The sequence below is a fragment of the Notolepis coatsorum genome, assembly GCF_963971535.1.
Source record: "Notolepis coatsorum genome assembly, chromosome: 8".
Classification (NCBI taxonomy): domain Eukaryota; kingdom Metazoa; phylum Chordata; class Actinopteri; order Aulopiformes; family Paralepididae; genus Notolepis; species Notolepis coatsorum.
This window is the reverse complement of record NC_140172.1, coordinates 63,373,233-63,389,632: the sequence shown is the minus strand read 5'-3', so window position 1 is coordinate 63,389,632 and position 16,400 is coordinate 63,373,233. Positions and strand designations below refer to the sequence as shown.

The window sequence follows — 16,400 nt, the reverse complement described above, 5'->3', positions numbered from 1 at the left end:
TTCAGTATTTTTACTGCTTTTTTGAGGCAGCGGGAGTTGTATAGTCCCTCCAGTGAGGGGAGGGGGCAGCCGATCTTCCAGAAGATTTCAGAAGATTCTGTGATAAACAGCCTTTATTGTAATACACAAAACATGTTGTAATTTTTTTCGGCCTATTTATGAATCGTTTTCAAATAAACGCTAGATTATCGATAGTATATGTGTACTTATGCACGCTATAGAAGCGGGCTGAAAAATCGAATCTCTTATTTCCTGATCGTACACGCACACACGTCACACACACACATAGGGCCCACGTTGATATCTCTGTGAAAAAAGCTCTGATTATCCTAAGACTGGTAAAATAGATTCCTTACCTCAGATCAGATGTTCTCCAAAAAGATTATTCCAATTCCTGATCGCCATTCCAAATATCGATTGCGTTTATTGATTCAGATTCAGATTCAGATTACTTTATTCGTCATTTTATACAGGTACAAAATGGAACGTGATTTGACATTTCAGTGCATACTTTTTTCACAATTAAGAACAATACAACAGTAAATAAATAATTTTAAGTAAAGTGCAAGACAGGACAGAACAGTGAGACAACAATAAGACTGTGAAAGTGCAGTGATTGGGGACATGGATACAGTGCAACACAAAGTTCAAGTCCAGAAGTCCAGCCCTAGCAGCTCGCCATAGAGGGGGGGGGGAGCAGGGGGACACCTGACTCGTTTACCAGGCGAGCTGCTGAGGGGAAAAAACTCAGTCTGTGGCGGGACTTTAGTGTCTTGGGCAGCCGTAGCCGCCTGCCGTGGGGGAGCATGTTGACGAGGTTGTGACCCGGGTGGGCGGGGTCTGCCATGATCTTCCTCGCCCTCCTCAAGGCCCTGGTGGAGTGTAGGGACTCGAGGGAGGGAGGGGGGCAGCCGATCACCCTCTCCGCCAAGCGTATCACCCGCTGCAGCTTGGCCTTGTCTCTGACCGTGGCTGCAGGGAACCAGGTGATGATGGAGAGGGTGAGGATGGACTGGATGATGGCGGTGTAAAACTGGACCATCATGGTCCTCGGCAGCCTGAACTTCCTCAGCTGACGTAGGAAGTACATCCTCTTCCGGGCCTTTTTATTGAGAGCGATGGTGTTCAGCTCCGATTTCAGGTCCCGGGAGTGTCATGGCGAGGAAGCGGCAGGACTCCACAGAGACCACCGGGGGTGGCTCCCAAAATGATCGGGGTGGGGGGGGGCTGCCTTCTGCCTTAAGTCCACTACCATCTCCACTGTTTTCTGGGCGTTGAGGTCCAGGTTGTTGCAGCTGCACCAGCTCAGCAACCTCTCGATCTCCCTCCTGTACGCGGACTCGTCCCCCTAAACCGATTCCACGCTGTTCTGATGGTCCAGAATGAATCCGATCGTCTCGGGTGACTTGTCTGAGAAGTAAAATGAGGAAGCAGGATTTTTTCCCCCCCATGCTTTTCATTCAGTCTAATCCAATGGGGTGCAGTACCACAGGGAGAGACGATAGGGGGCGGTATTTTCCCAATGGAGCTCAGAGAGAGTTCCAGTGGTAACGGGAGGCTAGATTGATGAAATATGAATGTAAATCGCTAATAATAAAAATAAAAAAAAATTAAAAATTAAAAACGATTAAAAACGAGATTTCCCGTCCGTGGCACTCAACGGTCGGCATGAAATAACGAGAATTCTCGTCCGTGGCACTCAAAGTGTTAACTGTCTTAGCTGATTTTTTATTGTTTATTCTTAATTGTTGTTTTTTGTGTATGAATTTACTGATAAACTGTGTCTTTGTTTTGTAAGCTCATCGTTAATGAGCATAAGCGCAGTGTCTTACGAGTTGAAATAAAGGTTTGAAATTATATATGGTGATTTTTCTCGTCCATTATCTCCTTTCTTCTGCTGACCTGCTGAGTGTTCTCAATGCTTTATTCACTATGGTTTTGGTTGTTTTGGCTAATGGCTATTCTGTAATAGCGGTTACATTGATAAAACAGAAAATAAGGTGAAAGTGACATAAGCACTCAAACAGTCCCTCATCAGTGTCTACCAACACTGTCGATATGCACAACCTTACACTGAAGCATGAGAGGTTTTGGTTTACATTGTTAAATGAAAAGAAATGTTATTGTAGAAAAACATGTTTAAACTCAAGTAAAGTATTTGAAAAAGTATTGTTTTGGTATTGGTGTTGGTGTTGAATCCCAAGTATCGGTTTAGGCACAGAAAGATTCCAAACGATACCCAGTCCGGTGTGTGTGAAAAAAGGGAAGTGAGATGCGAAAAAGACAAGTGTCTATTAGGTCTATTTCTATGCTTCAGTGTAGTGTTTGCACTGATGGGCGTGTCCAGTAAAAATGAACTGCAGACTCACAGAAGCCCTTGCGTTGCTTGCGTCCCTTGTGGTCGCGGTCGCTCTCCTCTCCCAGCAGCATCCTCTGCAGCTCCTTCCTCTCCTGCTCCTCGCGCTCGCGAGACAACTGGGAGCTGGTCTTCTTGTTCTGCAGCATGTTCTCAATGTTCTTCCCCATCTCCTCAAAGTCACTGTCCTCCGCAGAGCTGCTGTCTGTGTCTGTGGAGAGGACCTCTGTAGACTCCAACACTCTGCGGGGGGGGTAGAATAGAAAGAAGAGGAAGAATAAATAGAAGAGAAAGAAGAGGAAGAAGATGTGGATTAATAAATAGAATAGAAAGAAGAGAAAGAGGAAGAAGAAATGGAATAGAAAGGAGAAAGAACACACCAGCAAAGAAAACATGTTGGAGGGAGTGTGGACAGGAAGGGGCGAACCATACACACATATTCTGGGGATGTCAGAAGATAAGGTACTACTGGGAAGAGATAGGAGGGATAATAAATGAAATAATAGGATACGAAATACCCCAGGGAGGCCAAGTGTTGTATTTGGGGAATCTGTCAGGAAGGAATCCAAGGGGAAGACAAATATTTGATTAAGATATTGATAGTGGCAGCCAAGAAAGCTTTAACTAAACTGTGGTACAAGGTAGAAGTGCCGACAAGGGATCAATGGATAGAGTTGGTAGAGGGGATACAGGAAATGGAGAGAAACACACATCTGCTGAGGCTGCAAGAAGAAAAGTTTGAATGGAAATGGGGGAAATGGGAAGAATACAGGAGGGGAAGTAACAACATCACAGAGGTTTGAAAAGGATACAAGGAAATGAATAAAAATGTAAATAAATAATGCAAATGTAGAATGGACCGAAAGACCCATGTCACACTTTTTCTTTACTCATTTTTGTCTATTTGTTTTAATTTATGTACTGTGTATTGTCTATGAATGTATGTTGTTAAAAATTTTTAAATTAAAATTAAAGTTTAAAAAAATAAAAAGGAGAAAGAAGAGGAAGAAGAAATAGAATAGAAAGAAGAAGACGAGGAAGAAGAAATAGAATAGAAAGAAGAGAAAGAAGAGGAAGAAGAAATGGAATAGAAAGAAGAGAAAGAGGAAGACAATTAATTTATTTGTATAGCTGTCTAGTGGAAAATCAAAGCACTTAAAATACATATCTGTAGGATAAAAGAAGAATGAATCTGTAAATGCAAAACACAGGAAAGAGAGAAAGTATAGTACTGTATTGGTCCCACTCCCAATATAAGACTACCCCTCTTTTTCAAGAAAAATCTTTGGGAAAATACTTTTTTGAAAACCAAAAATATCTTATTCAATGTAGGCAAGGTGCATTCAAAGTGTCCATGATTAATGCGCCACTGGTGCGTGCGCGAGGGGAGACTGTATGAGGTCCGTTCTCACCCAAGTCGAGTACCTCGTTGCTGCATACGCTCCTCTACATTGGAAATTAACTGAATGCAGCCGCGCTGCTAGGCTGCTTTGGATGAGAACGGAACCCGATGGCACGCAGGGGCCAGGCTGAGACCTCCACACTGGTTTGGTTTGGGTTCTACAGGCGGGCTCGCCCGGTCCTCTGCTTCGTCTACCTACACTCCATCTACCCTCAGAGCGTGTGACGACTGCAACTGGAAAGCTGTAGGGGACCCGGTCGGGACAGAGCCCTGGAGACTAGCCGTTTGAAACGCACACCTCACACTTCGGGCAGAGGAGAGGGTCCCAGCTCCGACCTCAGCGACACTTGTTCTCAACCTCCGAGAAGGCTGCATCATTAATGATTGTATAATTAAAAAGTCTAGACCCCGAAAATAAGACAACACCCCTTTTTTGATCTATTCAGGACAATACTGCAAGTCAAAAGTCTGTATGAACAGATGAGGGAGCATTTCTCTCCCAAACAGTGCTGCTTTAAATATGTTCTACGTTCTCTCACTTGTTCTGCAGGTCAAAGATCCTCTGACACTCCTCCTTGTAGCGTTCCTGGTGTTCCGCCACAGAGAACCGGGACCCTCTGGCAAACTTGCTCATGGGTCCTTCACCAGAACGTGCCTGCTCCGTGGACATGGTCCTCACCACGTCAATCACCTCCCAGCGGGACAGCTTCTTGATCTGGGAAACGGGTTGGGATCAATTTAGAGATGGGACTGATACAAGATCAGTATCGGTTTCCGATATGATGTAATTCACATATTGGATATTGTCCTGACTTCAATGATCCACATACTGTACCTGATCCAGATTCCATAGCAGGGCTCCAGATTGCAAAGACAATTTTAAACAGTGCTACGAAACATTATATTATAACTAGTAGTGCGACTGTACCCCCTGTTTTTGTTAATCACGCTGTATATCACGTTCACTTCTCATTCGGGAGGGAGATATGTGTGTGTGTGTGTGTGTGTGTGTGTGTGTGTGTGTGTGTGTGTGTGTGTGTGTGTGTGTGTGTGTGTGTGTGTTCTTTTAAGAAGTGCTGTGTTTATTACAGCCTCATGTAACTTTATAGATGATAATACTAATTATATATAAATAAATACACATTTATAACTATCTAAGAAATTATTAGATAGTTATTAACAGTTATTATTCAAGAAAGAATAACAGCAGATATCCAATTCAGGTATCGGTATACCTGTATACCTGATTTCGTCAGAATCTGACGAAAATTGGTCGGACTCTGAAAAGAAATTCAGAGACATTTTAAGTGAAAAATGAAAATTTATCAAAAAAATATATAGAAATAGAACGAGCACACCGTATTGGAAGGCCATCGGCTGATGGTGATGGCAAGAGGCCACAATCTATGTTAGTGAAGTTATTCAGGTATAAAGATAGACAGGCAATTCTCTCAAAAGCTAACAATAACAGGGACTATAATAATTAATTTAATCCTGACTTATTTTTGTCAAAAAGAAATGTATCTACAAAGGTTGACTCGCATGATATTGTTCATGATTCATCTTCATGTGATTATTTTTCTGAAAATCATTTTAACTCCTTTATTTCAGCCTTCAATATGACCAACATCTTTTCTACTCTACATCTAAATATAAGAAGTCTTCCCAAAAACGATGACAATTTCTACCATTATCTCTCATCACTGAACCATGTATTCTCAATTATAGCACTAACTGAAACATGGCTTACAGAGGAAATTACCTCGCTATTTGAAATCACAGACTATGCAACCACACATAGGTGTAGAGAAGGCAGAGGTGGTGGAGCTTCTCTCTATGTTCAAAAGGGTCTAGAATTCAAACAGAGATCTGACCTTGAAGTGAAGCTTCATGACTGTAACTGTGAATCTGTTTTTCTAGAGGTTCAATCTATTGCTCTGAATGAGAATAAAAGAATGATTGTAGGTTGTATATATCGTCCTCCTAATACAGACATCAACAAGTTCAAAGTAGGTCTATTAGATATCTTGGAACAAGTTGATAAGGAGAGTAAAGTGTGTTATTTACTAGGTGATTTTAATATCAACCTTCTAAATGAGGAAATAAAACACCACATATATGACCTCTCAAACATACCGTCTTCCAATTACTTTTATCCTTTAATTAGCAAGCCTACAAGAATAACTCGTACATCTTCTACACTAATAGATAATGTTTTTACAAATGCATTCCCTCATGTTGTAAAATCCGGAATTCTTTATACTGATATCTCCGATCATATGCCTGTTTTTCAACTTTCTATTCTCCATGATAAGTCAATTATGTCTAAACCAAAGAGGTCTTCATTTCGAAGGTTCAATGATATAAATATTAACAACTTCAGAGAGATGTTGGCAGAATTGTCCTGGGAAACAGTCTATGAGGCGCAAAATGCAAACACAGCTTATAATAATTTTTATACCAAATTCTATTTATTTTTTGTCCAATGTTTTCCTCTTATAACTAACAGTAACAAACACGTTGCAAACTTGAACAAATCATGGTTCACCATTGAACTTAGAAAATCTGCTCTAAAGAAAAATAAATTATATAAAAAATATTTACAAAGTCCTACTCCATTAAAGTATGCTTCATACAAGACACACAGGAATAAACATAATCATCATCTTAGAAATGCCAAACGGGATTATTATAACAATGAACTTGCACAAGTTTCATCAGTGAAATTCTTAGGTGTCAATATCGATGAGAAACTCTGCTTTAAGAATCACTGTGAAATTGTTTGCAAGGTTTCAAAATCGTTGGGCATTATAAAAAGGGTTAAAAACCAATTAAAAAAGAGCACATTACTAACTTTGTATTACAGTTTAATTTATCCTCACATCTCTTACTGCAATATAATTTGGGCTAGCACTTACCCATCTTACTTACAAACAATCCATAGAGCTCAGAAATCCTTTGTAAGAATTGCAACCAACTCTTCTTATTTAGCCCCAACCAAACCATTATTTAAACAACTGCAACTACTCACAATTTATGAGGTCAACAAGTACCAAACAGGGGTTCTTATGTACGAAGTGATTGGTCTTCCTTTATCTTTGCCAAATTTTTTTCAAAGTTATTTTGAGTTTAACACTTTGGGTGCCGGGAAACGCTTAAACACGTCATTCCCGGCCATGCTCAAGTTGCCGAAGACGCTTTACAGCGTCTTTGATATCAATATTTCAAAAATCTGGGATCGGATTCATATGTCCCCTCCGCTGGCCTGAGATCCACCAGGAGGACCCACTGAGCTCTCTGGCGGTTCAGGAGCGCCATCTGGTGGCCGATCGGCGCAATCGCTTAACAGGAAGTGCCATAGAGGTTGTGCTGGACGGCCGTATTACTTCCGGGCACTCGCTATAGGTCCCGGCATTCTAGCTCGTCACAATACACAGCGATCGATTGCCAATAACTCGATAAACAACATGATTTGGACGTATATACCATTATACAAGCTGGAGATGGACCGGGTAAATCTACATCCCATAATGATAAAATTTCTACTCTACGATGATCGCCCAACGGCGCGCGGAGACTGGGGTGAGTTTTAGCGTGTAAAGTTACCGTCTTCGATACTAACTGCTATTATCAACATTTGACCCACATTAGATGATTGGTATAACGCTGCCCACGGAATTATAAACGCCCCCTAGCCCATCCGGTCAACATCAGATGACGTGTAGTAACTTCTAGAAGTACGTCTAGTTGGAATTTTTTATATCGCGCTGATTGCCATAAAACTGTATTGCATCATCAATATAATGTATTTGGGGCTATAGATCACGTTCTGGAGAAAGCTGCAGAAAGAGATGAAAACATACTTATACATTAGACCATACTTTACTATGAATATGTGAATGAAAAAGTTTAACGTTGCTACACAATGAACAATACATATAGGACTTTGAATGGGCCCTAATAATGGCAATGTAGCAATAGAATTTAAAAAGTTATAGCCATGCAAAGAAGGGGTACTTCTCCATAGACAAATAGAGCCGGCAACCTATGGTATATCATGAATTTAACCCATGGCAACCAAAGTGTTAATTCTCATCATCATGCACATCTCACAAGAAGAAATAAAGACTTACACATTCCTTTCTGTAGGACCTCTGTTGCCAAATTCTCATTTGTTTATCAAGGTGCAGTGATGTGGAATGATATACAAAATCTAACAGAAACATGTTCCACTTTAAATATATTTAAAAGTAAGCTTAAAAAAGAAATACAGCTCCTGTAGTATCCATGTGTATTTGAGTGAAGTCTCCCCCCCCCCCCCCCCCCCCCCCCCACCGTTATAATTGTTATATAATGCTGTATTGTATGTATCTGTGTGTATGAGAGAGGGATATACGCATGTGTGTTTGTGCATAATGTGGGGGGGGGGGTATCTTTTGTGTAGTTATCCTATATAGGTTTAAGAGGGGAGGTCGCTTATAAGCCCTTGGGTTTTTTGACCTTTCCTGCACATTTGAACTGTTCTTCTTTTACTTATTTTATTCCAGAATGTATGTTTATAAGTGCAAATAACAATAAACAAAATAAACTGAAAAAAGTTAATCTGTGCATTTCTAGATCACTTCAAGGGATTCTTGATTTGGGAAAATTTGTTGTGATCAATTCAACAGAACAGAGCTATTCAAAATTCCACAACTTTTCCCAGCTTTCCGTCAACCAAAGGAACTGTGAGCGTCTTCTCACCTCCTCCTCTGGAACGCCGAACTTGCGCAGCAGCTGCTTAGCGTTCTTGAGCGACAGTCGCCTCAGGTCGGCGTCCGTCCCCGTCACGGTCTTCTTGGCCGGCTGGGGCTCCCTGTCATCCTGTGCACCACACAGTAGATGGACAAAACCATTAACTGTCTACACATAACCATGACGCCCTCAGACCAAAAAGCACAGTTCCTTTTGACCAGTTATGAACAGCCGGTTACAAAACATACAGTTGTATACTTTCTTTCATTTATAAGTGGTTATACCGTTTTTACCATATTCAACAGTCCTACTCCGGACCACTTAAGTAGAATCAGAACCCCTTAAGTAGAATCAGAACCACTTAAGTAGAATCAGAACCCCTTAAGTAGAATCAGAACCAGTTAAGTAGAATCAGAACCCCTTAAGTAGAATCAGAACCACTTAAGTAGAATCAGAACCACTTAAGTAGAATCAGAACCACTTAAGTAGAATCAGAACCCCTTAAGTAGAATCAGAACCACTTAAGGAGAATCAAAAGCACTGCAGTAGAATCAGAACCACTTAAGGAGAATCAGAACCACTGCAGGAGAATCAGAACCCCTTAAGTAGAATCAGAACCACTTAAGTAGAATCAGAACCACTGCAATAGAATCAGAACCACTTAAGTAGAATCAGAACCACTGCAGTAGAATCAGAACCACTTAAGGAGAATAAGAACCACTTAAGGAGAATCAGAACCACTGCAGTAGAATCAGAACCACTTAAGGAGAATCAGAACCACTTAAGGAGAATCAGAACCACTGCAGTAGAATCAGAACCACTTAAGGAGAATCAGAACCACTGCAGTAGAATCAGAACCACTTAAGGAGAATCAGAACCACTGCAGTAGACTAGGGCTGTCCCCGACTAAGGATTTGGATGGTCAACTATGATAGGCCAAAATTTGCCGCAATAGTCGACTACTTTATTTAAAAAAAAAAAAAAAAAAAAAAAAATACCGGGAATATATATAATTTTTTTTTTTTATTCTTTTTTTTTTCATTCCATTTGGGCTGTGGGGGGTGCTTAATGTCTGAAGGAGTCGACTGAAGGCTTCTTGTCCTCTGCAAAAGCATGCAATTGGTCCACTGATGGTTACATCTTGATATTTGTCTAGTCTGTGTGTTCATTAGATGGGTGAAATCCTCTTTCAGTGCCTCTGTGCCTGTTTTCGTAGGCAGTTAGCCTCTGGTATGCGTGCCATTAGCGTTAGCCACGCTTCTAGGCCTATTTTCTTTTGGAAATAATGATAAAAATATATATATATATATTTTTTATAAAAATACTTTTTTTTTTTTTTTTTTTACTAAGAGGTTGGCAGTCGACTACGGCTCATTTCGACCGATTAGTCGACTAATAGGGGTCTGCCCTACAGTAGACTCATTTACCTTCTGTTGAGTGGGCTTGTTAGGCACTTTAACGTAAGAGAAGCCCTCTCCACATCCAGTAGGGTCAGCCACCCCGGTGACCTCCAGCAGACACTTCCCCTTCATGGCAGCGATGAAGGCTCTTGTAGTGTTCCACGGGGCTGTACGGACCTGGGAGGGAGGGGGGGGGGGCAGGATGGTGGGAATACAAAGTTAAATAATCTTTTTATCCAAAGCCTAGCTGTGGGAGTTATTGAGGAAGTAAACATAGGTAGAATTCTACCTGCTAAGAAGAAATCTAAAAGGCCTGGGCCCTCATTTATCAACGTGTGCGTAACCCGTGCGTACAATCATTTCTAAGCAAAGTGTGGGACTTATCAATTTGAACTTGTGCTTGACTTTGTGCGTATATCTACGCACAGCTCGGAGCATGCGTACCTGACGCCCGGTGGTAGAATATGTATTACAACGCGGAAATAAGCTTGTTATTATTTTGCGCACAGACCGCAGAAACACAGGAACGTTTTGATTAATAAAAGGCTTTGCCATAACGTTAAACGAAACAAGTGGAACCCCGAAGGTGTAAGCAGAATACAAGTCATATGAACACGCACAATATAGTGTTCTTCCCCCTTCCTACTGTATAAGAAAGAATAAAAAACGCATTGCAACGAGAACAGAGGTTATTTGTTGAGTGTATGTGTATTACAAAACCCTTGCAATAAATGTGTCTTAAATGAATGAAAAGCATACATGCTCTGGATACAGTATATCGTGTGGGTGATATGACTTGTATTCTGCTTACAGAATTTCACTTATTTAGTTTTACAATGTCAAAGCCTTTTAAATATAAATCAAAACGTTCCCGTATTTCTGCAATCTATGCACAAAATAATAACGAGTTGAGTTCTAACAAAGAACGTATTAGGGTAGGCTGATAGAGTAAACTATGATATCAATATGAATATGATATGATATAAGGTATACTGGTCCGTCCGCAAGGATAGCGATGAGTCGGATAGCCATTAAATGCCATTTGAGAATATAGGCTATTAATGCAAAGCGACGGCCTATAAATATACATATTATTTAATGTTTTCATAAGCGTAAAGATACAACAGCCAGATTAATGACCAAGTTAGTTTATTGTGCAGGGTTCGCAGGGCTGTGCCATGTGCTATTATATATGCGCAAGTTACTGTTGCATAATGTAGGCTATGGGCTGGCTGCTATTATATGTAATTCATATAGGCTACCTAATACCGACAACAAAATAGATTGTATCATATGCCTCTACAAATCATATTATACCCGGTAGCCAATCGAACTAATTCATATTCCAGCATGGTTATAATAATGACACACCAACGCCAAACAGTGGTTAACGAACGGTCTTTATTAGTATTTTGAGCTGTCCAGGCAGAATTGCAGCAATGGTCTTATAGGGAGTCGTTGATATCTGACATCACCGTGTACAAGTCAGCCTTTTATTTATCCCATAACACGGGTTGTGTCTTCTTGGTTAGACAGCGCGTCCGTGAACAAGCTCTCGTGAAGTTTCTCATAGTTCGCTCGGGTCAGTCCATTATTGCACATCCCATGGGGGGTGTTTCATTACCATATATGGATAATCATGCACGAGCATTAGGGCGGCTACGTGGCGTAGTGGGCAAGGCGCTCGCCACTAAATCTGGAGACGCTGGGCTTGCCTGTTCGAGCCCAGCGCTCCACATTTGCGTTCAGTTTAGCTGGTCGTCCGTACTAATACACATTGGCCGTATTAGGGGGTGGGAAACTGATGGGTGTGGATCGGGCGTTGTGGACAGCGACTCCTACAGGTCGGTTGGTGCGCCTGCGCAGTAGAATCAGGAAGTGTCGGGGGCAGCGTGAGCCTCCCACGCGTTACTCCTCGCCACTGAGAGATCGAGCTGCGCAGGTGAAAAGATGCGACTGCTGTTACCTCAAGTACTGGAGGGGACTTGTGCTATGTATGACTTAGTCCACATAGCAGCCGGCTTGTGGGAGGCAAGAAACAGCGTTCGTGACAGGGGAGGGTTGAATTGGATGATACGAAATTGGAATGGGAGAAAATATAGAAAAAATGGGAGAAAAAGTGGATAAAAAAAAATCATGCACAAGCATTGACGGTAGAACAAAGAGGTATTTATCAACACGGAGGAGCGTAGGACCCGTGTACGTGCGGTTGATAAATCCCAATATTTCTGTGCGTACACACATTCTAAATTCTGTGCTTACGTATGAAAATAGAACACTTTCTAAGAATTGTTGATAAATGAGGGCCCAGGGTTCACAAACTTTATTGCAGTTACATAATAGTTCCAAGTTCAAAATGTATATGTGCAAAGTTAAATTGATGTTCAATTGCGGCGTCTACTTCACTAAAAACCTGTAAAAATCCCATTCCGATTTTAGTTTTTCTTGTCTAATAACAGTTTGATACACACTCAAAACATACAGTAAGTTAAAACAATAACAGATATTGAAAGCTGAAGTAGTTCTGAAAAAAGGGTGAAAAGCACTTACTCACAGCACATTCGCTGACAATTACACAGCAATAACTACATACCCAGGCGGACTGTTTCAGGCTTAGATTTAAAAGGGCTAAATTAGTATGAGAGAAAAGTAAACATTACATTACATTTAGCTGATTTTTTTTTATCCAAAGCAACTTACAAATTGTGAACAACAAGTCAACAGGATGGTTACAACTCTGGCAGCTGAGGGTCAGTGATATTTTTGGTCAAATAGTGTAGAACTTGAGTATTACACTCTTGTGCATAGTTTTATAGACATATTAGCATGATTGGTAGTAGTATAATGATAGTAACATAGTGGTACATAGTAGTAAAATACTTTTTTCCCATCCATACCTCATCATCAATCTTCATCTGGAAGTCTTCCTCATTCTCTTCCTCTGGAGCGAAGAAGGACTTCTCTCCATATCCAGCATCCTGAATGGGAGACATAAGTTAAGACCACCAGCAGGGTTGAACGATGATTAAATATTATCGTTTATCTTACCAGGATTATATCAGGATGGAATTATGATATTGTGATGTTGTCGTGAATGAATGATGACAACAACCACATATTAACAAGAATTTCTCTCAAAATGAGATCTTTAGTATGTTGTATAACATGTGGGCTAACGTGATACAGTATGTACTGAGCAGATGATCATCGTGATGTGAATTTCACCCAGCCCTAACCACCAGCACGTCCTTATATTGAGGTGGCAGTGGGGGCCACAGCAAAACGAGGAATCATTTCATTTATATTAAATAAAAGGTAGATATATTTTGGATCAATGGATAAAATAATCGAGATTATAACCCCTTTTCTCCATCATATTGATCTAACATCTCGTGCAGAAAATTACATTTGAGTTGATATCTGATATGGTATCAGGCCCTTGTTTCAGTTGTTTGATATCTGATATGGTATCAGGCCCTTGGTTGATATCTGATATGGTATCAGGCCCTTGGTTGATATCTGACGTGGTATCGGGCCTTTGGTTAATATGTGACATGGTATCAGTCCTTTGGTTGATATCTAAAGTCTGTGTTCAGCGACCAGCATGCTGTAGTAAGTACAGTACTGCTCTAGACACACTATGTTACCTTAAGCCTCTGTTCAGCAACCAGCATGCTGTAGTAAGTACAGTACTGCTCTAGACACACTATGTTACCTTAAAGGCCCACTTGCAGGTTAAACCCTACTCTTCAATTATGGGTAGTTTACATAATTGGTATCCAATTTCATTATTAATTTTTTTTCCATTTGATGCCGGAAATTCCACTCAGAAAGGGTTAAAAATGTCCATGCACGAATAACATGTATGGAGCCAATCAAAAAGCTTATCAGACGCTATCAGTGCGTCACTGAAGGTAACTTTCCCCTACTTCTCATCCACTACAATGGAGTTTGACGAGTGCAGAAAGTCGGAGAGACTTTGATGGACCAGCTACAACTGCATTTTTGGTTGAAACAAGGTAGTTATAAGGGTTTTAATGTCGTAAAAAAAGAACTACCGGTACATTTACCACTAGGCAGCCTGTTGTTCAGAACAGCAGCGCTATTGGTCTGTTAGGCTGTCGCCTGATCCCCGTCACGGGTCATAGTACCAAGCTAGCTAGCTAACGTTAACGTTACCATTATGTCTACTGTCGTGAACCATTTTAAATCGGAGCATGTAGAAGAGTTTCGGGAACGAGTAAAATGTGCAGGTCCTCTTCTCAGACCTGTGGGGCAAGGCACTGCACGCATCATGCCGGCTAGCAAGCTAGCTAGCTAGCTAGCTACACGTCACGGCATGTTGATAGCACGATAGTAGCCCCTTTCATGACTGATGCACTCTGTGCATCACAGTCACGAAACGGGCTACCACGATAGCTAACTAACGTTAACGTTACAAGCTCAAACACCTTATAACTACTACTACTGTCGTGTCCATAAGTTCCCTGGCAGAATACTTTGTGAGGACAAAGGTATCCAGGAGGAATTAGGAGTTTCGAGAATGCCGGCTACCAAGCTAGCTAACTTAGCTACTAACGTTATATACACAATATGTACAACGACACAATGATTTACATTAGTATTTACAAATATGGTAACGTGGTTGTGGCTTTTACAAATAGTGGTTAGCTTTAGAGATAAATGGCTATGATCACGGAGCAATAGTGTTAGGTGAAACAGATACTAGATCCTCGGCTAGTAGTAGTAACAAGAATGCTCCTTGCTTCCTGCCACTACCTGCCTGTGATTCTCAGGCCCCCTGCTGCCCTGATACCTTGTGTGACATCATCATTAAGATGACACACACACGCTATAAAACATGGATTAAAATATGCACGTGCGTGGTGATTGTGGTTGGGCGGACAAAATGTTTGATAAAAACGCTAAAACTGGGTCAATTTCGATAATTTTTTTTCCCCTCTTCATGAAAGTCACCGTTTGCCTAGTCCACATTGTTTATTGAACAAAAATACAACATGCAAGTGGGCCTTTAAGCCTCTGTTCAGTGACCAGCATGCTGTAGTAAGTAGTACAGTACTGCTCTAGACACAGTGTTACCCTTAAGCCTCTGTTCAGCGACCAGCATGCTGTAGTAAGTAGTACAGTACTGCTCTAGACCCACTATGTTACCTTAAGCCTCTGTTCAGCAACCAGCATGCTGTAGTAAGCGCAGCACTGCTCTGGAGACGCCATGGCCCTGATCTCTTCCTCGGTAGGCAGTCTGAAGTCAGGCTTCAGCACCCACCAGTTAGAGTCCATCCCTGGGATATGGAGAGGGACAACATAAAAAATGGGAATTCCACCCCTTCCGTCTTTGCACTTATTTGCCAAATTAGCATCTACATTTACATTTTGTCATTTAGCTGACGCTTTTATCCAAAGCGACTTACAAGTTCTGTACGACAAGTCATCAGGAAGGGCACAAATCTATCAGCTGAGTAACAATGTTCATTAAAGTGTTGAGTGCTACAGTGTAGGTTAGTATATTAGGACAAGTGCATTACAATAAGGTTAGTTAGGGTTAGATTTTTTTTTTATATGGATTCATCATTGAGAAAATGCACCATCAGCCATTGTAATAATTCTGCCTCAGGAAGCCCTCCATCCCTGCACAAAATTAGTTCCCTTCCATCACCACCATCATTGCTCAACCTCTTAATTGGTGCCCCCAAAAGTGGCAATTTTTAAACTTGAACTTGAGGACTGCATACTTTTTTTGCAAACCAAAATACTATACTTTATACTTGTTCTGAAGGTCCAGATTAACACTGAAAGTCTGCGTTTATTATTTTGTATAACTTATATATTGTTTATATATATAAGATATATATCTTTACGCCATCTGTTTGCATAACAGTATTCTTCGCTCGCCTTATTGGGTCCCATCCTTGACGTTGTAGGCGCCAGAGACGCGCCCCCTAGACATGGTTTCTAGACATGTTCAGACACGTTCAGACACGTTCAGACAAGCCCAGAGCAAGCGCATTGATTCTGTACAGGTGAATCGGCTGAGCCCCATAGGGATCAGTTTGAGTATATATTGTGAACGGTGCAAGCAGCCGCGGCGGCAGTAACATACCAGGAGAAATAGCAGAGCGAGAGTGTGAGACGTCCGGTACAGTTGTACACAGACCGATAGCAGTGTATCGTTATAGAGAGCTAATGGCTACTTAGATACAACTATAATATTGTAGAGACATTATTGGCACAGTATAGTGACTCGTGTAAGCGAAGTAACGTGGAGAGACTTATAGTTAAACCCAGCGCCGTTTGGATATAACTACTCATTGGAGACCGTCTTCGGGTTAGCTTCAAGTACAAACAAAGCTAGCTAGCTACCATCTATGCCAACGGGCTTTTGGATTAATAGCTATTAACCCTGCCATCGGGCGCTAGGATTACAAGGACCGGTTCCGTACGAGACCCCTTCTTCCAGCGGCGACAGGATTATCCGACCAGTCTACAG

At 41.2% G+C, this 16,400-nt stretch overlaps 1 protein-coding gene across 2 annotated transcripts in view; it reads right to left on the bottom strand.

The window, feature by feature from the left end:
* taf1 (TAF1 RNA polymerase II, TATA box binding protein (TBP)-associated factor) overlaps positions 1 to 16,400 on the bottom strand; it is a 240,835-nt gene that overhangs the window by 83,724 nt on the left and 140,711 nt on the right. For both annotated transcript variants that reach the window (XM_084319907.1, XM_084319908.1), the window contains exons 19-24: positions 15,065 to 15,195; positions 12,790 to 12,870; positions 9,920 to 10,069; positions 8,502 to 8,621; positions 4,298 to 4,473; positions 2,370 to 2,599 (exon numbers count right to left, since the gene is read on the bottom strand). In XM_084319907.1, the coding sequence (XP_084176033.1) occupies positions 2,370 to 2,599; positions 4,298 to 4,473; positions 8,502 to 8,621; positions 9,920 to 10,069; positions 12,790 to 12,870; positions 15,065 to 15,195 (888 nt within the window). The remainder of the gene's footprint in view (positions 1 to 2,369; positions 2,600 to 4,297; positions 4,474 to 8,501; positions 8,622 to 9,919; positions 10,070 to 12,789; positions 12,871 to 15,064; positions 15,196 to 16,400) is intronic.